Below are 26,914 nucleotides of genomic sequence, written 5' to 3'. Positions count from 1 at the left end.
TATGAAGCTGCCATGGGGGTTTATTATTGGAGATGGGCAGCACAGTACTATGAAGCTGCCATGGGGGTTTATTATTGGAGATGGGCAGCACAGTAGTATGAAGCTGCCATGGGGGTTTATTATTGGAGATGGGCAGCACAGTACTATGAAGCTGCCATGGCGGTTTATTATTGGAGATGGGCAGCACAGTAGTATGAAGCTGCCATGGGGGTTTATTATTGGAGATGGGCAGCACAGTAGTATGAAGCTGCCATGGGGGTTTATTATTGGAGATGGGCAGCACAGTAGTATGAAGCTGCCATGGGGGTTTATTATTGGAGATGGGCAGCACAGTAGTATGAAGATGCCATGGGGGTTTATGCCTGCTTTGCCCATCCTCTCCCTCCTCCCCTCTCACATACACAAGTGGATGTTATTCTTATATGAAGTGAAACCTCTCTAGAAGATTATCCCTGTTATTTCTTGAGTTCTGCAGTATGTTTATTGTACATGCGTTTTCGTCAGAATAAACAAACCCCTAGAAGACATGTGGTAAATAGATGGCGCTCAGTGGTGATTTGGTTTAAAAAGGATATAATACAATAATATATATATTTATCATGGAGTAGCGGTGTCTAGTATAGTGTAGTATTTTGCATGTCAAAAAAACCTCATGATACCTGAACGGAGGCTCTTGATGCTTTCATTGGGGATGGGGGGGATCTTTGTAGTATTATTGGATAAACTGGGATGTACATCTGATAAAAATGATGAAAGGTCTGTCGGCTGAAAGTAGCTTTATGCAATTTACGCTGGGTTCACACCTGCGTTCAGGGTCTCCGTACTATGGTTTCCGTCTTCTGCATGGCAGAAGACGGAAACCATAGACCGGGTCCGGCCGTGCGCGGCGGTGAGCGTTTTAGGCTCTCCGCCGCGAAACCGGATTTTTTTTATCCGGACACAGAGTAGTGCATGTCCGACTCTGTGTCCGGATTATAAAACCCGGTTTCGCGGCGGAGAGCGCAAAACGCTCACTGCCGCGCACGGCCGGACAGCTTTCTCACCCATTCAAATGAATGGGTGAGAAAGTCTCCTGCAGGCTTCCGTCTCCTGCATCTGTTTTATGCAGGAAACGGAAACCTGCAATAAGGACCCTACAACGCAGATGTGAACGAGCCCTGAGGTGTTTGTCAATGCAGTGAAATTGAAGTTGTGTATGAACTACAAAATAGAAATATTTAAAGATTTAATTATTAAGAAAGTGTGCCCTATCTATAGAATGGGGATAGCTTGTACCTTGGTCGAGGTTTGATCACTCAGGCTCCCTATCAGTCTACAGATTTGAATGGCGCTATGGTGGGCTTGGCTATCTTCGATATGCATTGGAATGAATCGAGTGCTGTGAATCACCACTACTCCAATTAGAACGAGTCAAATCGCTGCTATTCTGATCGTTTTGGGTTTGATTGTTAAGCATTTGGTCTGAAAATGATCCCTTATCCCAGGGTAGGCAACCTTTGACACTCCAGCTATTGGAAAAGTACAACTCCTAGCAGGCATGCATAGTTGGAACTCCCATAGAAGTGAATAAAACATGCTGGGAGTTGTAGTTTCACAGCAACTTGTTGCTGACTCTTGTCTTAATGGATAAGGCATAACTTCCAAGGCTCTATTCAAACAAACAATATTAATGACCGTGTGACCTTATGTTTTTCCTGTTTTTATAGAACCCTCAATAGATTCAAGTCTTATGACGGATTTGTGAAAACTGATGTAAACAGTGGAAAATGTCCATTTTCCTTAGTCATCCTTCATATCAACACCATAGGAGGTTGACATCATGTTCTAATAGAGACAGGAAATAGGTTTAAAAGGTTACTGCCCCTCTCAATAACCAGGGATTTCCTGTCTATGGGGCAATAACACAAAGGTGCTGGATGACTGTCAAGCAAAGGGGCAGTTTACATGGTGGAAAATGAAGAGGAAGTCCTCATCATTTTCCGACCACCATTTTCTTCTGCCTAATAAGCAGGGAGTCTCGAGCTGTGGACTCCGTGGCGTGATCGCGTAGGACGCTTATTTTTTCAGCATCCTGCTTCAATTTCGGCTTCCCATTGAAAACAATGGGTGTGGAATCTGCTGCTGATTTTGGGGGTGGAATCTGCCAGCGAACAAGTGTCAAATTCCTTCATGTCAACATTCCTGCACCTCCAATTACAAACAATTTCTCATAAATGAATAGTATGCAATTGTGTGAATATAGACAATTTTGTAATATATCTATTTTTTTTTTTTATGTTTAGCTTTTTATGTTGCAGATTTTGCGGTGTTTTTTTTTAAAGCCAAAGCCAGGAGTGAATTGAGCAGAAGGTAGATGTATCAGTACTTCCAATATATTTCCCATTCCTTTTGTAGGAATGGCATAAAAAAATAAATAAATCAAAATCTGCAACAAAAAAGCTGCATTTCCACAACATAGGGGCGTTTCTGATAGTCAGTCTGGAACGCCCTTCCTCACAGCAGTGCCTATTGCGCTATACTATGAGAGCAGTGAGGAACGCCTCCCTCCCCTCCTGATAGTACTCGTCCATAGAAGAGTGCTCAGCATCATGGCTAGGCAGTAATAGACGAGACTGTGAGAAAGGGCGTTCCTGGCTGACTGTCAAAAACGCCCTTCTGACAGTGAAGAGCTACGGTACCGGTACCAATAGCTGTTCATGGGGGGCACAGAACGTGAAAGCTGATAGTTCGATGAACTCAGCGCACTGTCGGCTTTCTAGCGGTGTATTTTTTTTTTTTTGTAGATTGTGAGCCCCATATAGGGATCACAATGTACTTTTTTTTTTTTTTTTTCCTATCAGTATGTCTTTGTAGAATGAGAGGAAATCCATGCAAACAAGGGGAGAACATACAAACTCCTTGCAGATGTTCGTGGTGGGATTCGAGCCCAGGACTCCAGCGCTGCAAGGCTGCAGTACTAACCACTGAGCTACCGTGTTGCCCCTTTCTAGCGGTGTATTATACCTCCTGTGCCCCAGGAGTTGTGCCTTTTCACAGAAAGTCCAAAGAGTTTTGCTCTGCTGATTTTTTTTTTTTTTTTTGTCCCTATTATATCTACATAGAAAATGCCATTGTTTTGGTAGGTGTAATTGAAATGCTGCAATTTGCAAAAAAATGTGTGTTTTGGAAATCACAGCATTTCTGATGCAGATATTTTTCTGCTGTGTGTGGCTGGGATTAAATAGAACTGCGACCAAACTGCGGCATTTTCTTAGGGCCCATTCACACGGAGGATACGCTGGCTGATTCTGAACGTGCAAACGTTCTGAATCAGCAGCGTTTAAAACGGGTCCCATTGCTTTCTATGAGAGCCGGCATACGCAAGCTTCCCATAGAAATGAATGGAAAAAGCAGCCCATTCATTTCTATGGGGAGCGTGCGTATGACGGCTCCCATAGAAAGCAATGGGACCTGTTTTAAACGCTGCTGATTCGGAATGTTTACGTTTTCAGAATCAGCCAGAGTATCCTCCATGTGAAGGGGCCCTCAACATGGAGCCCTGGTTTTAAAGATGTTTTTCTTATAGCAGCGAAGGATTCCGCATCTTCTTGAGTATGTGTGGCTTAGACCTTCACATAGGCAAAGACTGAAGATTGTAAGGATATGCTTTGGTTCCTTGTGTTTTCAGCCACTTTTCCCCGAAATCTGTTTGTTTTTCAGCTGCTGTCAGTACTCCCTGCCATCAGGACATCAGGCTGAGGTTCTGGTATCTGGGTGCATGCCAGAGCCCTCCTTGTGGTGCACTCATACATGACTTCTATCCTGTGGAATGCATTATGCGTTCCATTCTATCCTTGTCTGCATCTTCCTTCCGGTGAGCACATGGACACACCAGAAGTCCGTGTATTGACTGGTGGCTGAAGGGGGAGTAAATCTAGAGCCTGGAGACAGTGAACTGCAGCTGACTGGTTAAAAATGTGGCCACAAAACTTCAAAAACCCATCTATGCAGAAAACTATGTTTTCGGACCAGAGTTGGAGAAAAATTCTACAGAAGCCGGCAGGAAAATGGGTTCAGAAATAAAAACCTTCCTTTTTTCCTTCCAGTACCCAGCCCCGAGGACATAAGGGAAAAGGCAAAGCCAGATAGACGAAGCTAAGCTAATGGCTGTTTTTCTGTGCTATATAAGCATATGGACAAAAGTGTTGGTACCCCTCAATTCATGAAAGAAAAACCCATAAAGGTCACAGAAATAACTTGAATCTGACAAAAGTAATAATTAATAAAAATTATATGAACAAATGAAAGTCAGACATTGCTTTTCAAACATGCTTCAACAAATATTTTTTTTCTTTTTTAAATAAAATTCATGAAACCGGCCTGAATAGAAATGGTGGTACCCTTAACTTAAAGAGGACCTTTCATGAGTTGGGGCACATGCAGTTTTATATGCCGCTGGAAAGCCGACAGTGCACTGAATTCAGCGCACTGTCTGCTTTCACAATCTGTGCCCCAAGTGAAGAGCTATCGGTGCTGGTACCGTAGCTCTTCACTATAGCGCTGTACTGTGAGACCGATACAGCGCTATAGGCGCTGCTCTGAGGAAGGGCGTTTCTGACTAACTGTCAGGAACGCCCTTCTGACGGTGAAGAGCTACAGTACCAGCACTGATAGTTCTTCACCTGGGGCACAGATCGTGAAAGCTGATAGTGCACTGAATTCAGCACACCGTCTGCTTTCCAGTGGTATATAAAACCGCATGTGCCCCAACTCATGAAAGGTCCTCTTTTAATATTTTGTTGCACAACCTTTTGAGGAAATCACTGCAATCAAACGATTCCTGTAACTGTCAATGAGACTTCTGCACCTCTCAGCAGGTATTTTGGTGCACTCCTCATGAGCAAACTGCTCCAGTTGTCTCAGGTTTGTAGGGTGCCTTTTCTAAACCGCATGTTTCAGCTCCTTCCAAAGATACTCAATAGGATTCAGGTCAGGGCTCATAGAAGGCTACTTCAGAAGAGTCCAGTGTTTTCCTCTTAGTCATTCTTTGGTGCTTTTAGCTGTGTGTTATGGGCCATTGTTGCAAGGCTCATGACCTGCGACTGAGACCAAGCTTTCTGACACTGGGCAGCACATTTCTCTCTAGAATCCCTTGATAGTCTTGATATTTCATTGTACCCTGCACAGATTCAAGACGCCCTGTACCAGATGCAGCAAAGCAGCCACAGAACATAACAGAGCCTCCTCCATGTTTCACAGTAGGGACAGTGTTCTTTTCAAGACATGCTTCATTTTTCAATCGATGAACATAGAGCTGATGTGCCTTGCCAAAAAGTTAGATTTTTGTCTCATCTGTCCATATGACATTCTCCCAGAAGCTTTGTGACTTGTCAACATGTAGTTTGGCAAATTCCAGTGTGTCTTTTTTTATGATTTGTTTTCAACAATGGTGCCCTCCTTGGCAGTCTCCCATGAAGTCCACTTTGGCTCAAAAAAAGATGGATGGTGCGATCTGATACTGATCTTCCTTGAGCTTGAAGTTCACATTTAATCTCTTTAGAAGTTTTTCTGGGCTGTTTGATTACCATTCGTATTATCCGTCTCTTTGATTTGTCATCAATTTTCCTCCTGTGGCCACGTCCAGGGAGGTTGGCTACGTTATTCGTGAGGGCAGTGCGCGGCAAGCACACGGACCCCACTATAGTCTATGGGGTCTGTGCGCTTTGACAGCACAGCGCTTGCAATTGTATTCCGTTCGGGGGGGTCTCCATGCGGACTCTCCCCAGGAATACATACTTTGACATAATACATACGCTCGTGTGAACCGACCCTTAGGTCACATTATTTTCAGGGGTCTTATCATTTCTGTCCAGGCCTGTTTTATTTAAAAAAAACAATTCTACTGAAGCATGGTTGAAAAGCAATACTGCCTCGAACCTTCACAAAAGTAATGTTGGAGGTAATATAATTTTTAAGAAGACAGGACATCAAAATATTTCGTATCTGGATGATGAATGGTATCCTTGCTGGTCAGTTCTTTCCAGTTCTTAAAAGCCATCTGGAGAAGACTTCTCAGATTTTTTTGTGATCTAGGTTGGGTGATAAACTTTGAGAACTCAAATCTGAATTCATCACCTTAAAGAATATTACTATGTTTCCTTCTGGACTCTGAAAAGCAGACCTCCTTACCTCAGGGGAAAAAGAAACCTTTTCCAAAGGAAGAAGTTGGACCTCCCTTGAGAAGCAATGTCCATTTTGGGATCCATGACAGTCTGCATTCAAACTGTTCACTAGAGCAAGGCCTATTGCAGAAAACTAGTTCCTAATACATACATTATGGTGCAAAAATCCCTTGTCCCTAGACAAGGAGATTGAACTCAGGTGAAATCTTCTGTGAATTGGTGGATGCCTGCAAGAGAGACTGGTTTACTTGTATATCAACCATTACTACTTTCAAGTAGTCTTGCCCTGGGAAATGGAACATGATTCTCTAGTAGATGATATGATATGCAAGGTCCTGAAAGAAACAAAATCATAATTAGATGTACAACTCTTCTCTGATGTCATAACAGTAGCCTATATTCACCACTATGGGGGCACCAGATTCAACAAAATTCAATAATTTCTCAATATAAGCATTCTACCTGAAAGTGTCATAAAATCTCAGCTGGAAAGATTTGAATTCTGTGGAAATGGGGGTCTTTTATATCAAGTGTTGCTCCTTTTATCTCAAAAGTGGGGCTTGCCTAGACTTGTTTTGTATTTCAGCTAAATCACAAGATTCCTCAATCCTTCTCTCTCGATCCTAGGGTTTCAGCAATAGGGAGAGACACTTTAGCTGATATGTGGGACGCTCACCTAGGCTCCATGCTTCCTTTTATCCATCTGAACCACTCTGATTCTGTTAGCTCCTTAATGTCCAAAACTATTGGTTTAACCTGATCAACACTCTGAAGATGGAAGATTACTAGTACTGTCAGGAGCTAGTAACTCACCTGTGTGCTCTTAAACTGCACTTAGCTGCCTGGCTTATGAGGAGGAGGTTCTAAGAGCCAGAAGCCATTCTAGTATGGTGACTGAGACTGGAAGTCATTTAGTCCAGACCTTTCAGTAAATGGCTCAAAAGTGTTTTCCTCCTGTTGTGGAGACACTCCTCTGGATCCCTTTCCTCACAAGATTGGCAATATCCTATATTGCTTTCCAGACAGACTGGACATGTGTCTATGGATCACTACCTTAAAGGATCAGGTCTTTGCTGAGCTTATATAGGGGTTGTCCAGAAATTTGACAACTTGCAAGGGAAGGTGAAAAAAAAATCATACTCCCCTGTCCCTTGTGTTCCAATGTCCGCTGCTGCTATCATTTTAGTTGCCCCCTGTCAAGTAGCCGTTGAACTTCCAGCGATGACTTAATTGGGCTCGTTTCAACAAACCATGGGGGGCAGTGCTTGGAGCGCCGCTGCAAGTGGGATTAAGTATCAAAACTAACAGCATTAGAGGGAGTCTATCACCTCCCCCAGCTGCTGTACAGAATATGAATAGAAGTCCAACCATGCCTGGATGATCCAGATCTTCCACTTCACAGGGGGCCAAACAAGAAGACTGGATTGGGCATGTCTAGTGATGATGCAGCTGTGCTTGAGGATGGAAGACAACACCACTGTGCTCTGTAAACCTCAATGGCTTTTTACACGTGTTATAGGGGCTCATAATTTCAAAGTTATGGTTTGATTTGTGATTATAGCCTGTACAGTACTATAGCAATAGTTTAGAGGGTGGGATCTGTGGGGGCTAAATAAATCATTGCAGCTGTGCTGGAATCAGTGGATTCGTGCCTATTAACAGATGTTAAAGTGGTTGTCTGGGATAAAATGTAATTGCTACGCTAATCAACCCCTTCCCCCCCTTCCCTGCCTACTTTCTAAATCATATAATCTATCAAAAATGTTTATTCCCCCTATATCCCTGGGGTGCTTACTTGACCTCCGTAGGGACATGTTCTGGTTATCCGGTGATGCCCCGTTTCCGGAAACGGAATGTCACTAATACTCTACAGCAGGGGTCCTCAAACTTTTTAAAAGGTGGGCCAGGTCACTGTCCCTCGGACCATTGGAGGGCCGGAATATAGTTTAAAGGGATTCTACCATTAAAGATCACATTTTTTCTTGACAACACATAAGAATAGCCTTAAGAAAGCCTCTTCTTCTCCTACCTTTTGATTTCTTCTTTGCCCCGCCGTTTGGTTAAAATTCCGTTTTCTGTCGGTATGCAAATGAGTTATCTTACAGCACTGGGGGCATCCCCAATGCTGCGAGAGAACTCTCCAGCGCCGCCTCCAACTTCTTCTGGAACGTCGTCTTTATATGTCTTCTTCTGGTGCAGGCAGAGCCGACTGAGCATGCCCACAGGACACAAGAAAATGGCCGCTTACTTACTGTGCAAGCGGCCATTTTTCTTGTGGCCGCGGGCATGTGCAGTCGGCTCTGAGCGAGGCCCAAGGCGTACAAGTTTCACCGCCTGCGCCGGAAGAAGACGCATGAAGATGACGTTCCAGAAGAAGATAGAGGTGGCGCTGGAGAGTTCTCTCGCAGCATTGGGGACGCTCCCAGTGCTGCAAGAGAACTCATTTGCATACCGACAGAAAACGGAATTTTAACTGAACGGTGGCGCGGAGAAGAATAGCCTTTCTTAAGGCTATTCTGACATGTCAACGACAAAAACAGTTTTTAATGGTAGAATCCCTTTAAAGCTGACCCAGCAGAATGCACACACCAAACACAAGTGTGAATGCCCCCTGAGGTGTTATTAATCCTACAGTAAGATATTATAGTGCTTACTTCAGGGGGCACAGATAGGGTCTGGGATCCAGGAAGTCAGCAGGCACTAAACCAAACTAGTGAGGTGGCTTTGCCCACTGTAATTTGGGCTGCCTCAGGTCAGGTCACGTTGCTATGGTGACCTGACTGACGAAGTGACGCGAAGGGGTACAATTGACTACACCGGGCCAGGCCATGGAGACAGTGCGCTTCACTTTACTGATTGGAGGGCACCACTCCTGATGTCTGCGCGATCTGCTCTGTCTCCGGTGTCCGCCTGTGTCCTTCTGTCACATCGCAAGTATGCGATGTAAGGAGGATACCGGAGGCAGATCACCGGTATCCTCCTTACATCGCATACATGCGATGTGACAGGAGGACACAGGCGGACACCAGAGGCAGAGCAGATCGTGCAGACATCAGGAGCGGTGCCCTCCAATAGGTGAAGTGAAGCGCGCTACATGGCCTGGACCGAGCTCCCCAGGAGCTTCATTATAAATGCACGCCTGCCGGTGGTGCCGGCGGGCCGGACAGGTGTGCTCGGCGGGCCGCATGTGGCCCGCGGGCTGTAGTTTGAGGACCCCTGCTCTACAGGGATAATGAGGTAGTGAAATAGTCAGCCTACAAGTTCCATTATTCTTTAGGTTAACCGGTTAAGGACCAGGCCCAAAAGTATGTTAAAGACCAGGCCTCTTTTTTCAAAACTGACATGTGTCACTTTAAATGGCAATAACTTTGAGACGCTTTAACTTACACAAATGAATTTGAGATGGTTTTCTCGTAACACATTATACTTCATGTTAGTGGTAAACACTAATCAATATTTTTGCATTTATTTATAAAAAAACTAGGAAATTTGATGGAAATTTGAAAAAAATTGCAATTTTCAAAATGTGAAATTCTCTGCTTTTCAGGCGGATAGTCATACCATCCAAATACATGAATAAATATTATCTCCCATATCTCTGCTTTATATTGGCATCATCTTTTGATTGTATTTTAATTTATTTTGGACGTCACAAGGCTTACAAGTGTAACAGCAATTTTCCAGATTTACAAGAAAATTCTCCAAACCAATTTTTTAGGGACCACTTCAGTTCTGAAAGTAATTATAAAGGCCTGTATAATAGAAACCCCCATAAATTACCCCATTTTCAAAACTGCACCCCTCAAATTATTCAAAACAGCATTTGGGATGTTTGTTAACCCTTTAAGCATTTCATAAGAATAAAAATAATATGGCAGTGAAATTTAGACATTTCATTTTTTTTCACTAATACATTCATTTAGACCCAAAATTAACACATTCACAAAGGGTTGAAGGAGAAAATGCATCTGACAGTTTATTGTGCAATTTCTCCCGTGCACAGAAATACCCCACATGTGGGTGTAAACTGATTTTTGGGCACACGGCAGTGCATGGAAGGGAAGGAGCGACACTGGGTGTTTGAACAGCAGATTTTGCTGGAATAATTTTCAGCGCCATGCCTTATTTGCAGAGACCCTAGAGTACCAAAACAATGGAAACCCCCCAAAAGTGACCCCATTTTAGAATCCACACCCCTCACAGAATTCATCAAGGGGTATAGTCAGCATTTAGACCCTACAGTTGTTTCACAGATTTTACTAACATTGGGATGTGTAAATGAAAAATTACTAAAATGTCACTTTATCTCCAAAGTTTTCATTTTCACAAAGGGTTAAAGGAGTAAAAGCCCCCCACAGTTTGTTAAACAATTTCTCCTGAACACGGCAATACCCCATATGTGGCTATAATCTGCTGTATGGGAACATGGCGGGGCTCAGAATGGAAGGAGCGCTATTTGGCTTTTGGATGGCAGATTTTGCTGGAATAATTTTAGGTGCCATGTCGCATTAGCAGAGCCCCTAGAGTACCAATACAGTGGAAACCCCCTAAAAGTGACCCCATTTGGGAAACTATACCCCCCACAGAACATATTAAAGGGTAGAGTGAGCATTTTGACCCTACAGCTGTTTCACAGATTTTATTAACATTGGGCCATGAAAATGAAAAATTACTTTTTTTTCAACAAACTGTCAATTTAGCCCCAAATTTTTAATTTTCACAAGAGGATAAAGGAGAAAAAGCTCCATAAAGTTCGTTACACAAATTCTGCTGAACACAGAAATGCCCCATATGTGGTCATAATCTGCTGTATGGGAACATGGCGGGGCTCAGAATGGAAAGAGGGCTATTTGGCTTTTGGAGGGCAGATTTTGCTGGAATATTTTTCAGGTCGCATTTGCAGAGCCCCTAAAGTACCAATACAGTGGAAACCCCCTATAAGTGACCCCATTTTGGAAACTACACCCCTCATAGAATTTGTCTAGGGGTAGAGTGAGTATTTTGGCCTCACAGGTGTTTCACAGATTTTATTAACATTGGGACGTGAAAATGAAAAATTACTTTTTTTCCCAATAAATTGTCCATTTAGCGCCATAGTTTTAATTTTGCAAATAGTTTAAGAATTAAAAGCCCCCCACAGTTTGTTACACAATTTCTTCTGAACACGGCAATACCCCATATGTGGCCAAAATCTGCTGTATGGGTACATGCTGGGGCTCAGAATGGAAAGAGCGCTATTTGGATTTTGGAGGGCAGATGTTGCTGGAATAGTTTTCAGGTGCCATGTCGCATTTGCAGAGCCCCTAAAGTATCAATACAATGGAAACCCCTCAAAAGTGACCCCATTTTAGAAACTACACCTGTCAAGGAATGTATCAAGGGGTATTATCATTTTGAGCCTAAAATGCTTCCCAAAAATTAATGTACAAAATGAAAATTGAAATTTTTAAAAATATGCCATTTCGGTGCCCAATACGTTGCACCCACTTTGTGTTGTCAGAGACCTGCACTCCTAAAACTATTAAGTGGGCCATCCCGGGGGTCAAAAAATTATATATGTGGGTGTAAACTGCTGCTTGGGCACACAGCAGGGCTCAGAAGGGAAGGACCACTGTGCGTTTTAGCTTTTGGGATACAGATTTAGAGGGACCCTCTGGGCGCCATGATGTTTTTGCAGAGCCCTGGAGGTTCCAGTAAACTGGAATTCACCAAGAAGTGACCCCATTTTGTAGGGGCAATTTTAGGGTCTCTGCAAATGTGACGTGGTGTCCAAAAACGAAGAATCTAAATCTGCACTCCAAAAGCACATATTGCTCCTTCACATCTGCACCCTGCTGGGTGCCCAAATAGCAGTGTATGCCCACATGTATGACACTGGTGTACCCCGGATAACGTACTTAATGCCATATGTGGGTAGAATCGGCTGTTTGGGCACAACCGGGGACAGAAGGGAAGGAGCGCTATTTTGGTTTTTGGAGCACAGTTTGGTTTTTTTTGCCACTTTTGCAAAGCCCCTGAATTGCCAATAAAGTGGAATCCGCAGACATGTCACCCTATTTTGGACACTACCCCACTGATGGGATTTATCAAGTGGTGTAGCGAGAATTTTTAACCCTTGAGTGTTGCATTTATTTAGTTTCCAGAAATGAAATCGCAACTGATAGAGAAGTTAAAAATGAAAATTTTACAGATTTGCCATTTCAGTGTGCAACATGTTGTGCCCGACTTATGTCAGCAGAGACACTCCAAAAACTGTTAAACGGGTATCCCAGGCACAACAGCTTTTAGAGCGTTCATCTCTGATACAAGTCGGGCACAATATATTAGGCACTGAAAGGACGTATTCCTGGAAAAATGGTCATTTTCACCTCTCACAATCCACTACAGTTATAGTTATATATATAAAGTTATAGCAACACTTGGGGGTTAAAAATGCTGTCTGTACCCCTGGATAAATCCTTCAGGGGTGTAGTTTCCAAAATAAGGTAATTTATCAGGGGATTCCAAATTACTGGCGTTTCAGCTCTACAAAAGTGTCATGGCATCCAAAAACCAAACCGTCTGTGCTCCAAAAACCAAATGACCCTTCTTCCCTTCTGTGTCCGGCTGTGCCCTAGTATCAGTTTATACCCACATATGACATTATGTCCGTTATCCGGGGGTACACCAGTGTCATACATGTGTCATACATGTGTCATAAACTGCAGTTTGGACGTACAGCAGGGTGCAGAAGGGAAGGAGCGCTATGCGGCTTTTGGAGCACAGATTCAGATGTTTGGTATCTGGACGCCATGTCATGTTTGTAGAGCCTGTAAGGTACCAGAAAAGTGGATTCCATGGGGTACCAGGAGTGACCCCATTTTGAAAACTGCACCCCTCAAAGAATTTATCAGGGGGTGTAGTGAGTATTAGTATCCCGGACGTGACTGCACATCGGATGGCGAAGAGGGAATGTATAAGCTGTGCGGAGGACATTGCAAACACCAAATTCCCTACTATGTCCCCGTAGCTCCTATGATTGGGGGAGTCACTCTGGGGGTCACTTTAGGGGTCACTTCTGGTGTCTGTTCCCTCATAAGCTGTAAATCTGGGGTGTCCCCTGATATCCGCTCGCACAGCTTATATATTCCCTACATGACGCACCCAGTTGTGTTCTAATAATTTGGCGATTTTTGAGGGTTTTTGTCTTCACATTGTGAGATGCTATATTTTCTTTATGTTTCTGGTGACGCGGCCATATAAGGGCTTATTCTTTGCGGGATGAGATGCATTTCGTAATGACACCATTTTTGGGTGTCTACATCTTATTGAATACATTTTATTAACCCTTTTTTGCTGGATTTAAAAAAAAAAAATCAATCCTGGCATTGAGTTTTACTTTTTTAATTTTGCGCCATGCGGCGTACAGTATAAGTAACATGTTCCCTTTATTCTGCGGGTCGGTACGGTTACGGCGATACCTCATTTATAGTATTTTTTTATGTGTTACTAGTTCTGCAGAGGAAAAACACATTTGGGGACATAAATCAATGTTTTTTGCATCGCATCTTCTAAGAGGCGTAACATTTTTATTTTTCGGTTGACAGAGTTGGTTGAGGGCTTATTTTTTGCGGGACAACCTGCGCTTTTTATTGGTACTGTTGTCGGATGCATATGACTTTTTGATCACTTTTTATAGCATATTTTGTATGGTGAGATGGCGAAAAATCATTACTTCCGGCGAGTTTTTTCCGTTTTTTTTTTCCGGCGTTCGCCGTGTACATTAAATATTATTTCAGTTTTATTGTACAGATTGTTACGGACTCGACAATACCAAATATGCATTGTTTTTATTACTTTTTAGTTCTTTTTTTATATAATTCATTTTCTATTGAGAAAAAGGGATTTTTGGGCTTTATAACTTTATTAATTTTTTTCATACACTTCATTTTATTTTTTTTACATTTTTTTTTACTTTTTCATGTGTCCATTTAGGACACTTCAATCAGCAATACTTTGCTGATATAGAATGCCATGTGAGACACAGCCTGCAGGTGTCCCACATGGCATTCCGTAGCAGGATGTCAGGCTGTGTAGACGCACAGCCTGACATCAGAAGGTCCTGGCAGGATCACCAGGTATGTGGGGGCTTCGGGCAGTCTGGGGTCACTGGCCAGACCCCAGACTACCTTTTACTGCTATCGGCACCCTCCGATCTCGCCGCGGGGGGTGCCGATCTGATTTAATTGTCGGCGGATGCCTTTCGATCGCGCCGTGATGTTTCACGGCGCGATCGAAAGGGTTAAAACGTCCAGTCGGACTCAGTTCCGACTGGACGTTATTGAGGAAGGGGTTAGGTGTTAGTAACACCTAACCCCCGTCCTCCCCGCACCCATCCCCCCGTGAAATAGGTACCTAAAGACAGGACGTATTTTTACAATAGTCCGGTCTTTAGGTACCTGGACCGCAGGCCGTAATTTTACGTACGGCGGTCCTTAACCGGTTAAGATAGAAGGAAGCTACACCATGTTAACAAATGCAGGAGCTCCCAGAGAAATCAGAAATAACTCAAAACACTGCTAAAGATATTTGAGTGTGCTTATTAACCCATTAATAGCTCTAAGATCTTTTTTTTTTGTTTTTTAAACAAAAACATTTTTTTTGCCTGGGAAAACCATTTTAAGAAGTGGAGGTGGTGAGAGGTCCTCTTTAAAGGGTTATTCCCACGTCGCATACTCACCAGTCTTCACTGCTGTAAACTCTTCTTTCTTTCTGGGTTCTTGTGTCATTTGCTGGGCGGGGAAACATGCAACCTGCCGTTTAGCTCCGCCCCCAAATTAGCATGTAGCTCCACTCACCGCATAGCGTGATCCTATGGGGCGGCTGAAGGGCCTGTGATGTCATCAAAGGTCCTCAAACAACACTAAATGCACAATATTGGACTATGAAGTACAGGCAGGAGCAACTCCATTCTGTGTTACATACAGATACTGCCTGTCTCTGCCATAATGAACACAATTGAATTAGCCTGATAACTGGGAGAACAGAAGATGAGTTCAGAGATGAAAGCAGCTCCTCTCCCCTATTTGAGAGCAGGGAACTAGGTCATGTGGTGTAGACATAGAAATAGCTAGAAACACAGGCTCGCTCCCCTGCACTTAGCCCCTCCTCCCTCCCCCTGAGAGCAGGCAGATACATCACTTGACTTTTGAGCAGATAAGTCAAGGGCTGTGTCAACAATGAATTGAATAAAGTAAGATAGTGGACAAACAAAGCAGTTTTGCTGAAGCATTGTATTTAGGAAAAGTCTTACATCCACATTAACAAGCAGTATAGATAGGATCCTTGTGATGGGACAACCCCTTTAATTCTGTAAAAACAGTCCCTAAACTGGTGGAAATCCAGAGAAGACCTGAAATTAATTGTGATGTGGCATCACTGTCCAATAATTCCAATTATACCAATGCCAGCAGGAAGGGTTGGGGAGCTGCTGGCTCCCAAAAGTTTTTTTTTTTTTGGACCTAGAGGCCCTAAGGTGCTCAAGAACCTTGATAGAGAGATTACTTGTAAGAATTTTTTTCAGACAGTCTCACAATAGTGGTGCCTGTAAATTGTCAAGGTAGCACGAATTGGAATAATCTTCAGGTGCTATTGACACAAATATTTTTCTGGGCAGAAAAACAGCTGGTGCACTACAGCACTACATCTCAATGGCGCTCAATGGCATTTATCTTCAGTTTACTTCAAAAAGAGACATTTTGAAAAATCAATAGAACTCAAAAACCAAACATTTCTTCTCTTGACTCAAGAGAAGCCTGCACAGGAGTGGATGCAATGGCGCACAGATGGGAGTTTCACTGACCTGTTCTTGTCCTCCAAATCCTTTACTGCCAAAAGTTCTTCAGAAGATCAGAACAAAGTTTACTAAGAAGTGATCAAAAAGGCATATATTGCTCAAGATGGTACTAATAGAATGCATCAATAAAATTAGTAACACGTACAAAAACTATATTAATTTGGTATTGCTATAATTGTTCTGACCCATAGAATAAAGGTAGGATATAATTTATGTTGTATGTCAGAGGGTAAAAAAACTTAAATTTGGGGCCACACGGTGGCTCAGTGCTTAGCACTGCAGCCTTGCAGCACTGGAGTCCTTTTGTAAAAATCCCGCCAAGGGCAGAAAACCATCTGCAAGGAGTTTGTATGTTCTCCCCGTGTTTGCATGGAATTCCATCCCATATTCCAAAGACATACTGATAGGGAAAAATGTACATTGGAGCTCTATGTGGGGCTCACAATCTACATTTAAAAAACAAAACAAAAAAAACTTAAATTTTTGCCAAGCAATTCCAAAGTTAGGCTAAGGCCCCATGGGACATCCCGCAGCAAAAAAGTGCTGCGGGAAACACCGCAGCGTCAACGCATCTGGTTTCTTCCCGCAACACTTTTGACAGAAAGCTTGCGTAGTTTTCCTATGTGGATTTTCTGTTACAATTACACCTATGAGGCAACCGCCAACGTTTCCGTAGGAATAATTGACATGCTGTGATATCTAGCGCTGGTTTTGGAATTCGCGACGTGTCCTCATTTAATGCAAAGTGGGCATGGGATTCTCTAGAATCCCAACTACTTTGTCCTTACTGTAAAATGTTGTGATTAAATTGTGGCATTTCCGTTCCATGGAGCCCCGGCTTTAATGTGTCTTTTTTTTCTGACCCCCCCCCCCCCCCCCCCCCCTCATCCCCCACCATATTAAAGAATTGCACAAAAAAAAATAGCTGTTATTTATATGACAACTTCACCAGAAAAAAGATTTTTTTTAGAAAAAACTGACCATGGCAGGAACGGAATGTATAAGCGGTTTGAGCGTATATCATTGCACAACCCAGAGTTTACGAGGGAATAGACTGCAGTCCCCAGGTTGTCCTCTTTGACGCTCAGGATAACATCACATGTACTGGGGTCACAATCACAGGCCTCAGTGGTCACGCTTATTATACTCTGGGGTCTGAGGAGTCTGCTCGCTCATCCCTATGTTAGGCTAACCTCTCACACTGTGGGGTCCAAATATACTGTGTGGGAGCCATGTAAGGTTGAGGCCCCACATTGCGGAAATGCAGCTTTTTTTGTTGCAGATTTTTCTGCAGTTTTTTGAGCCAAAGCCAAGAACAGCTACAAAAGGAATGGAAAATATAAAGGAAGTTTTTAGAATTCTTCCTTCTGTTCACTCCTGGATTTGGCTCAAAAAAACCGCAACAAAATCTGCAACAAAAAAAGCTGCATTTCGGCAACGTGGGGCCTTTGCCTAAAACACGGCAATATTACATTACATGATTGGGCCTAAAAGGGGGGCAATATACTGTATATATGTGGGAGCCAGTATAGGTGACAATATACTGTGTATGGGGCCATATAAAGGGGTTGTAAATTTCAAGGGGCACAGTTGTGCAACCACATATTGTTAGATTGTTTGGTTTGTTTTTTGTTTTTGGGGAGGGGTTGGAGGGGGGAAAGGGCTCTTTCTGTAGATCGCCTATAGGTAGAAAAAAGGCTAGGTTCACCTCTGTGTGTGGGCAGCTCCATGAAAAGGCTTCACTAGTGACCGTCACAGAGTCTTACTTCTGGGATTATGGTGGGGGATGAAATAATGTATTGAGATATTTTGAGTATTTCAGTCTTGTGATTTTCATAATTCCAAGACATTTCCTTCCTGTTGTTGCAATTTTAATGTTGCAGTGTTCACAGATAACATTACTTTTTAGTTGTATAAGAAAGTACCATATATACTCGAGTATAAGCCGATTTGTCAGCTCTGTTTTTATGCTGAACAAGCCCCCTCGGCTTATACTCAAGTCAGGGTCCACACAACGCTCACTGCAGGCAGCACAACAGCCCTGGATAAAGTTGTGCTGTGTTGAGTAGAGCCGGAAGTGCTGGATGATGCCGGTTGTTGTTGTTGTTGTGAGTGTGGAGCTGGAAGATGAGTGAGATTGTGGAGCGGACCCTGAGCACTCTGCCGGGGCTGCTGCTGCAGGACCCTGTGCTGGGGCCTAGCTCTAAACTGGGCAGCCTGATCCGGGGTATTATAGCGCTCAGCTCCAGACAGGTACTTGCTCTGCTGACTACTCTGTCACTGCTGGTGTGAGGGAGGCAGCTGTCAATACCTACCTGTCTGGTGTGAGGTAGAATTGGGGGAGGTAGCTGTCAGTACCTACCTGTCTGTGGTGTGGGGTAGTAGTGGGGGTAGCTGCTGCATTCCCCCCCCCCCCTTCCCAGCTTATAATCGAGTCAATAAGTTATCAGTTTTTTTGTGGTAAAATTAGAGGCCTCGGCTTATATTCAGGTTGGCTCATACTCGAGTAGTAATACCAATCCAGCCAAGAGCTACCGTGTTTCCCTGAAAATAAGACAGTGTCTTATATTAAATTGTCACTCCAAATATAGGACCTGTCTTATTTTCGGGGGGTGCCTTATTACAACCGCCAGTCATGCCGGCACTTCCTTAGTGGAGCGTCAGCATGACTGCCGGTTGTAGGTAGTGTAGTGTAGGGGAGGGCGGAAGTTATCATACTTACCTTTCCCTTCTTCCTAGCAGCGCTGGTGCTGCTGTTCGTCCTGGAAGTGGTGAGTGGGGCTTAGTTAGGCTTCGGGGGGCGGGGTTTAGCGGAGCTTTGCAAGCTCCACTTCACTGACACAGCAGCCGTGCTCTGTGCTCCGTGTGCACAGGAAAGCCGGCTGCTGCCTCTTCTGTATGGCAGCTGCTGTCTCTGCCTCTGGGATGAGCTGGGGGAGCTCATCCTACAACAGCAGAGGCAGCAGCCGACTTTGCTGTGCACACGGAGCACAGAGCATGGCTGCTGTGTCAGTGAAGTGGAGCTCGCTAAGCCCCGCCCACGAAAGCTCCGCTAAGCCCTGCCCCCGACACCTCTGCTAAGCCCCGCCCCCCCGAATCCCCGCACACCACTGCCGGGCATGCCTTTTTTTCGGGGGATGCCTTATATTAGGCAATTCAACAGAAACCCCCACATGCCTTACTTTCAGGGGGTGTCATACTTTCGGGGAATCACGGTACCTTTCACAATGTTGTTTGTGCAGGTTAGTAAACTTAAAAAAAAAAAAAAAAAGTTACTTGACTTGATGGGTCAAAACAGTGAACATAATTGTAGTGTGAAACCATTTGTATTGATGATCAATACATTGTTTTCTAACACCCAATAGGTGAAGTTTTGTCAGACCTAAGTAACATAAAAACTTCATATGTACTAATGTGGTTAAAAAAAAACCCGACACTTATGTTGTGAGACATAATGTTTTAATTTCTTAAAATTTCTCTTGTAGGAACTCACAGAAATGAAACCTTGAAAGCTATGGAAGTATTACCTATATTAAAGGAGAAAGTTGCATATCTGTCTGGTAAGTTTATAAGTTGTACTGTTTTAAAGGGATCAAACACAAAAACAGACTCAAAGAGTCCAAAAAGATAAGGACATTCAACATATAAATGTAAATATATTTATTAGTAACAAATATCTAAAAATATGTAAACGTAGAAAATACACACATAGACACTAGTAGTGCATACTGTACAAAAAAACAGGGCAATCCAAGAGGGAAACCTATGGCACAGATCAACATATGAGACTGATAAATAACCAACATCAATATCCTTCATATATTGTGGCAACACAAGTGTGTGAAGCAAAGGAAGAAAAGTGGACCAGAAAATCCAGTCATAACCATTGAAACAGCTGAGTAGTGAAAGAGAAAATCTATCTTAAACATATGTATGTAACAAATGTGAGCCAGGAGATCCAATCACAGCCATTCAGGCAACTAAATAGTAGGATAGAATATCTATCTAATGTCCTGTCGTAGCCTCAGCTATAAGTCAGTCTCTGGTATGTACATATACTTTTTAGCAATGTAACTTACCCATGTCTGAGTAATCAAAGGTGCTCACATAGGATCCCACTGTGTGGATACAGCCCACCCTGTTTTAAAGGGACAGCAAACCTTTAAAGGGGTTATCCACTTTTTTATAACGATGGCCTATCCTTAGATTTTAAATCTGTGGGGGTTTGGTATTGCAGTGCTGCCTTATTGAAGTCTATCGGACAATGATACAGTACCTAAAACCTATGCTACACTTTGTGCAGAAGACATGCTGTCCTTGAACAGCTGGTCTGCGGGGGCAAGCCCTGGCAGATATAGCATTAATGGTCTATCCTAAGGATAGGTTATCAATATTACAGAAGTGGAAACTCCTTTAATGAGGACCTTTTACCTCCTGGGGATCATGCGGTTTTATACACCGCTAGAAAGCCGACGTTCTGTGCCCTGGGTGAAGAGCTATCTGTGCCGATACCGTAGCCCTTCACTGTCAGAAGGGTGTTTCTGACAGTCAGTCAGGAACGCCCCTCTTCACAGCAGAGTCTATAGCGCTGTACTGTGAGAGCGGTGTGGAACGATCCCTCCCCTCCTCATAGTACTCATCCATAGACGAGTGCCAGGAGACGTTCCTCACCACTCAGCGTCATTGTTGGGCGGAAAGCAATGCCCCCTCTCACAGTACAGTGCTTTAGATGCTGATGTGAGGAAGGGCGTTCCTGACTGACCATCTGAAACGCCCTTGTGATAGTGAAGAGCTACGGTACTGGCAATGATAGCTCTTCAACTGGGGCACAGAAAGCACACGGTCGGCTTTCAAGCGGTGTATTACACCGCATGTGCCCCAGGAGGTGAAAGGTCCTCTTTAAATCTAGCGAGACACTTGGAATTTTTGTTGCTTTTTTTTCTAGTGCAGTTTTTTGAGTCAAAGTCAGAAGTGGATATTTTCCTTTGAAATGCACTCCTGGTTTTGGCTGAAAAATGCAGCAAAAATTAAATGGCTCAAGTTAACTATTGTGGTTACAACTAAACTCTGGCACTGACCATGCACACAGTGTTATGCATATAGCCTTAACCCCTTAAGGACCAGGCTGTTTTTCGGTTTCGCATTTTAGTTTTTCCCTCTTCACATTTCAAGAGCCATAACTTTTATTTTTCAGTTCAGAGTCACATGATGGCTTATTGTTTGCGGGACAAATTGTACTTTGGCACAATTCTATATGCTGTGCAATGTACTGGGAAGCTGGAAAAAATCAAAACCAAATCCAAACCAAATTTATATAGTATTTGTAATGTATTGATACCTTATACAAAATGAAAAACTTTGCAAAATGCAAAAAAAAAAAAAAAAAAAAAAAGTTGTCGCCATGTTCTGACACCTGTAACTTTTTCATATTTAGATGTATGGAGCTGCGTGTGGCGTCTTTTTTGTGCGGGACAAGATAATGTTTTTATTGATATCATTTAGGGAAAGATCTGATGGTTTGGATCACTCTTTATTCAATTTTTATAGGAGGCAAAGTGTTGAAAAAAGTGCTATTTGGCTATTTTTATTTTTTTGCCGCTACGGCGTTTACTGTATAGTTTAAATATTTTAGTAGTTGGGGCATTTTGGAGCATGGGGATACCTAATATGTTTTATGTTTAATTTTCTTTATTTACTTTTATGTCTGATCTAGGGAAAGGTGATTTGAACTTTGGTATTTTTTTATTTTACTTTTTTAATACTTTTAAATACTTTTTTTTTTTTTTTTTTTTCCTTCTTTTAGATTTATGATCAGACCCTCTTACCTTGAAACCTAGGGGGTCAGATCGCCCATACTACTCACTGCAATACTACTGTATTGCAGTGAATAGCAAAATGACAGCAGTTCTATTAGACAATGCCTCTGGCATCGTACAATAGAACCAATGTTATGACAAGCCTGGAAGCCTTCAACAGGCTTCCGCTTGTCATAGCAACCGCTCGGCGAAAAATGGCGGCGCCCAAGCTGCCTGCACAATTTAGACGTTGTGATCCCATTTGACCGCAACATCTAAAGAGTTAAAAAATGATGATTTTTTGCAATGCATTAGCATTGTAATGTATTGTATTAGTGATCAGATCCCCTGGAGTTCAAGACCCCTAGAGGGTCTAATAAATGCCAATAAATAAATTAATACATATCTCCCCCCTTTCCCTAGAATGATTATGATTATGAAGTCTTCCTTCTTTCTTCTGTTCCTTAGCTGCTATGGACTCCTAGTATATCTTCTCAGCTTATGTGTGTCTACGTCTGTATTATATTACTGTGTATTATCCTTTATCTGTATTACTATGCTGCTGTAACATACTGAAATTTCCCCACTGTGGGACTATAAGGATTATCTTATTTTATGTTAGAACACATATAAAAGTACTTAAATACTGTGAAACACATACATGTTAGGTATCCCCGTGTCCAAAAACGCCCGCTCTACAAATCTATAAAAATATTTTTCCTATACGGTAAACACTGTAGCGGGAAAAAAGTCAAAAGTGCCAAACCGCCATTTTTTCACTGTTTTGCCTCTGATAAAAATTTTAATAAAAAATGATCAAAGCAAAAACAATTCCCCAAAATGGTAGAACTAAAAAGTACACCCGGCTCTGCAAAAATAGACGCCTTATACATCCCCTTACATGGAAGTAAAAAAAAAAAAAAAAAAAAAGTAACGGGTGTCAGAATATGGCGACTTTTAGGAAAAAATTTTTTGGCAGTTTTGGATTTTTGTTATGGGGTTAAAACTTAAATAAAACCATATAAATTTTGTATCCTTGGAATCATACTGAAACATAGAATATAGATGACATGTCATTTTGGTCGTACAGTGAACACCGTAAAAACGAGTCCCGTAAGAAAATTGCACAAATGCACTTTTTCTTCAAATCCACCCCATTCTGTTTTTTTTTTTTTCCAGATTCCCAGTACATTGTACAGAATAATTAATGGTGACATCATGAAGAACAAATTGCCCCTCAAGTATTAAGACCTCATATGGCTCTGAGAGTGGAGAAATAAAAAAAAGTTATGGGGTTTGGAAAGGGGGGAGTCAAACACGAAAATCGAAAAATGCCTGCTGTGGGAAGGGGTTAAAACGTAATTTTAAAGTACTTTACATGACTGTAGAGGGCAGTACTGAAAAGTATTTGCCTAAATAAAATATCAGTTATATTTCAGAGTAAATCAGAATTATTAAAATTAAAAAAAAAAAAAACAAACCCAAAACTCACTAGTTTTGCACGATTATGTTTCTGCTTTGCAGGACCCAACCTCAACAGATGCACATGTCTCTATTGTGTTTCACAACATGGTGACACAAAAATTATTTTCGATTTTGCTAAATTTTTACTTTTTTAAAGAGTAACAAAACATTACAAATACTATATTTGTGCAAATACGTTTTTTTTCCCCAATTCCATGTTTTCTGCATGCAGAAGACGGAAAACTGTCATGTCGAGTCCGGCCGTGAAATGAATGGGTTTGAAAGAGTCCTGCAGGTTTCCGTCTCCTGTTCAGTTTTGTGCAGGAAACGGAAACCTGCATGAACATAGACCGCTCGCAGATGTGAACGAGCCCTAAGATGAAGTACAAAGTGTCACAAAAAAACAATTTCAAAGTCATTTTGAGTTAGTATTCCAAAGTTATCACTGCAAGAAATGAAAAATCAAGCTATGTCAATATGTCGAAAACTGGCTGTGGCGTAAGGGGTAAATAAAATGTAACTTGAGCCTGGGTGAATTGACATGTCAGTTAACATCTATTCTTTTTATTCAGGTGGTAGAGATAAGCGAGGAGGTCCAGTTTTAACTTTTCCAGCTCGAAGCAATCATGATAGAATAAGACAAGAAGATCTCAGAAAACTTCTATCGTATCTTGCCTGCATACCTAGGTACGTAACTTATTTGTTTATATTTCACTTTAAAAGAAATGTAACACCAGGTCTATGTTGCACTTTCTGAGGGACAACTAAAGTAATTACAGTAATATATTGACCATGGTGGGGAATTTTTTTTTGTCTGATTGTTTTCAAACCATGTGTTGACTTCCCCCATTAATCATATATTTATAGTCCAGTGTGCAATTGATGCACTGGGTAGGGGGTCTAACCAACAAGAACAGTTCTACAAGGGATGAAGTCCTGTCCCCAATGCAGTTTCTTTAGTCAAAATAAAATGTAACAGTGTTTAATGTCTTTTCCTTTTTTTTCTTTCTTTCATAGTGAGGAGGTTTGCAAGCGAGGTTTTACAGTAATTGTAGATATGCGTGGCTCTAAATGGGACTCTATTAAGCCATTATTGAAGATTTTGCAAGAATCATTTCCCTGTTGTATTCATATTGCACTAATCATAAAGCCAGATAATTTTTGGCAGAAGCAGAGAATTAATTTTGGAAGTTCCAAATTTGAGTTTGAGGTACGTTTTGTAATTTACACCTAATTCTCTTACACTCTTTGTAAATATTAGTTGTGGTTTTTCTTTGCTGTTTGTCTGAACTTTACTTTTTTTTTAAATAATGTAAAGTCTCATTTGAGTGAATTGCAAAATGAATTGTATTTTACCTTTACACTCTTTGTATGTTTGTGTGAGATGTGCACATGTTAAGATATAGCAGTATTAACCCCAGCTTCTGAAATTGGTTAAACTGCTACAGCATATCTTATTGCGTAAGACAACAAAAACTGATGAAAAGTCATTGGAAAACATTTTTCAAAGACTTTTCTTTTGTAGTCTTCTGTGATAAGAGATCCTGCTGCAGTAGTTTTAATTGCATAGGTTCCTCTGATTCTCCCTGGATTGCAGCTTTTAGAAGCAGATTTTCCATCCTTGAAGCTACATGAAATTTTAGCATTGAAGGAAAGATGGGGGCGGGGGGGATGCCATGTCTGTATTCGGACTATAAGACGCACCTTTCTTTTCCCCCCGAATTTGGGGGGGGAAAAAGTGCATCTTATAGTCCGAAAAATACAGTATCTTGTGCCAGTTAAAATAGGGAAGTACTTTGTCGCAGAGGAACCTTTGGACTTTCTTTAGGCTCCAGGGTCATCTAGCGAATGTTGGTGCTGCACCTTCTACAGCTACACACTTGCTTCCAGTTACACCCTGCCTGGATGTGACAGCGAATGTCCATCTCACTTTGCAGGACCAAAGTCAGAGGATGCCCCTGTTCCAAAGGTATATGTGGGTTTCAGAGGTGGACCCGAAAACCAAGCAGATAATGTATATATTGTGTATATACCATGACTAAACAAGATGGGAATACCCGTCTCATATCATGTTAAGCATAACGTTAATTTTTTTGGCAAGAAAATTCTCAATGTGTTTTTTTTTTTTTTCTTTTTTTTTCTTTCTCTTTTTTAATATTCCTTCCTTAGACCAATATGGTTTCTTTAGAAGGCCTTACCAAAGTTGTTGATCCTTCTCAACTAACACATGAATTTGATGGAAGCTTGGAGTATAACCATGAAGAATGGATAGAAATAAGGTTGGCATTTGAGGACTTCATTGGAAAAGCTACTCATATGCTTTCACGCCTTGAAGAGTTACAGGAGATGCTTGGTAACAAGGAACTGCCTCAGGATTTAGAAGGTGCCCGAAATATGATTGACTCACATTGTCAGTTAAAAAAGAGAGTTACTAAAGCCCCAATTGAAGATGTTGATATAGAAGGACAAAAACTCATGGAAAGGATACAAAACAGTGAAAGTTTTCCAAAAAAAACTTCTAGCTCTGGCAATGCTGACCTTCAAAATTTTTTGCCAAAAGTATCAACAATGCTTGATAGACTACATTCCACTAGACAACATCTGCATCAAGTTTGGCACCATCGAAAGCTAAAATTAGACCAATGCTTTCAGCTTAGACTATTTGAGCAAGATGCTGATAAGGTAAGGTGTCTTTAAGTTTACTATATAGAAAAATGTAATAATTGCTTAACCACTTCAGACCAGACACATTTTCAGGTTTTTTTGTATGTGCGGTTTTGAGGGCTGTAACATTTTTCCCGTATGTCTCAGTCAACTAATTTTTGCGTCTTTTTTCTGGGACACATAGGGCTTTATTTTTATGTTGTTTTTATTTTCAAATGTGTTTTTAATTTTTTTATATCTGGGAAAATATAAACATAATAGGAGGGAAATTGTGTCTGGTTTTCACTTTATTTTTTTAATTTAATAACACAAAGTGCTACTAAAAAAACTTTATAAAATAGTTTTTCCTCTCTGTTACGGTAATTTTTATTTTGTATTGTGTTATTGGGGATGGGGCTATAACCTTTAATAACGGGGTTTTATTAGTGTATTATTTTATTTATTTAATTTTATTTTCATTTTTTAAACTTTTTTATTTTTTATTTTTATTTTTTTTTTTCAGATTGTGTCACATAAGGTCATAAGAGACCTTTGGGGACATCTGATCACTTTTTTTTTTTTTTAGGCAGGCTGATTTCCCCTATAACAGGCTGCTACATTTAGCCTCAGTTGCAGGAGGAATCCAGCCTCCTGCACACTGTTCTTTACACTTACAGAGCTGATCTGGGTCCTGTAGGACCCAGCAGCTCTTGTAAGACACTGAGCCTGGCGGATCACGTGACCGCCGGGTCAGAGGGCGGCAATATCATGGCGGCGCCCATAGCCATCTATACAGTGCTCATTGAGCGCTGTATACATAGCGATCGAGAAGGCAGGGAAGGGAATAAACCTTCCCTGTCTTCTCTCTGGGAGCTCCGGCTGAAGTTACAGCCGGCTCCCAGCTTCAGCAACTGCACGATCTCCGTACAGCTGCTGTGTTCTGACTGGACATACCGGTACGTCCTGTCAGAACTAGGCAACCACTTCCCGGACGTTTATACTCTATGGGCGGTCCG

At 41.9% G+C, this 26,914-nt stretch overlaps 1 protein-coding gene across 3 annotated transcripts in view; it reads left to right on the top strand.

Moving 5' to 3' along the window:
* Nucleotides 1-26,914, top strand: part of TRIO (trio Rho guanine nucleotide exchange factor) — a 200,143-nt gene that overhangs the window by 2,500 nt on the left and 170,729 nt on the right. For all 3 annotated transcript variants that reach the window (XM_075271066.1, XM_075271068.1, XM_075271067.1), the window contains exons 2-5: nucleotides 19,482-19,556; nucleotides 23,828-23,942; nucleotides 24,273-24,465; nucleotides 25,425-25,937. In XM_075271066.1, coding sequence (XP_075127167.1) covers nucleotides 19,482-19,556; nucleotides 23,828-23,942; nucleotides 24,273-24,465; nucleotides 25,425-25,937 — 896 coding nt within the window. The remainder of the gene's footprint in view (nucleotides 1-19,481; nucleotides 19,557-23,827; nucleotides 23,943-24,272; nucleotides 24,466-25,424; nucleotides 25,938-26,914) is intronic.

Source organism: Leptodactylus fuscus, chromosome 4 (genome assembly GCF_031893055.1).
Source record: "Leptodactylus fuscus isolate aLepFus1 chromosome 4, aLepFus1.hap2, whole genome shotgun sequence".
In the NCBI taxonomy this organism is placed as follows: Eukaryota; Metazoa; Chordata; class Amphibia; order Anura; family Leptodactylidae; genus Leptodactylus; species Leptodactylus fuscus.
The sequence above is the reverse complement of the archived record's forward strand: the minus strand, read 5'-3'. Positions and strand labels throughout refer to the sequence as shown.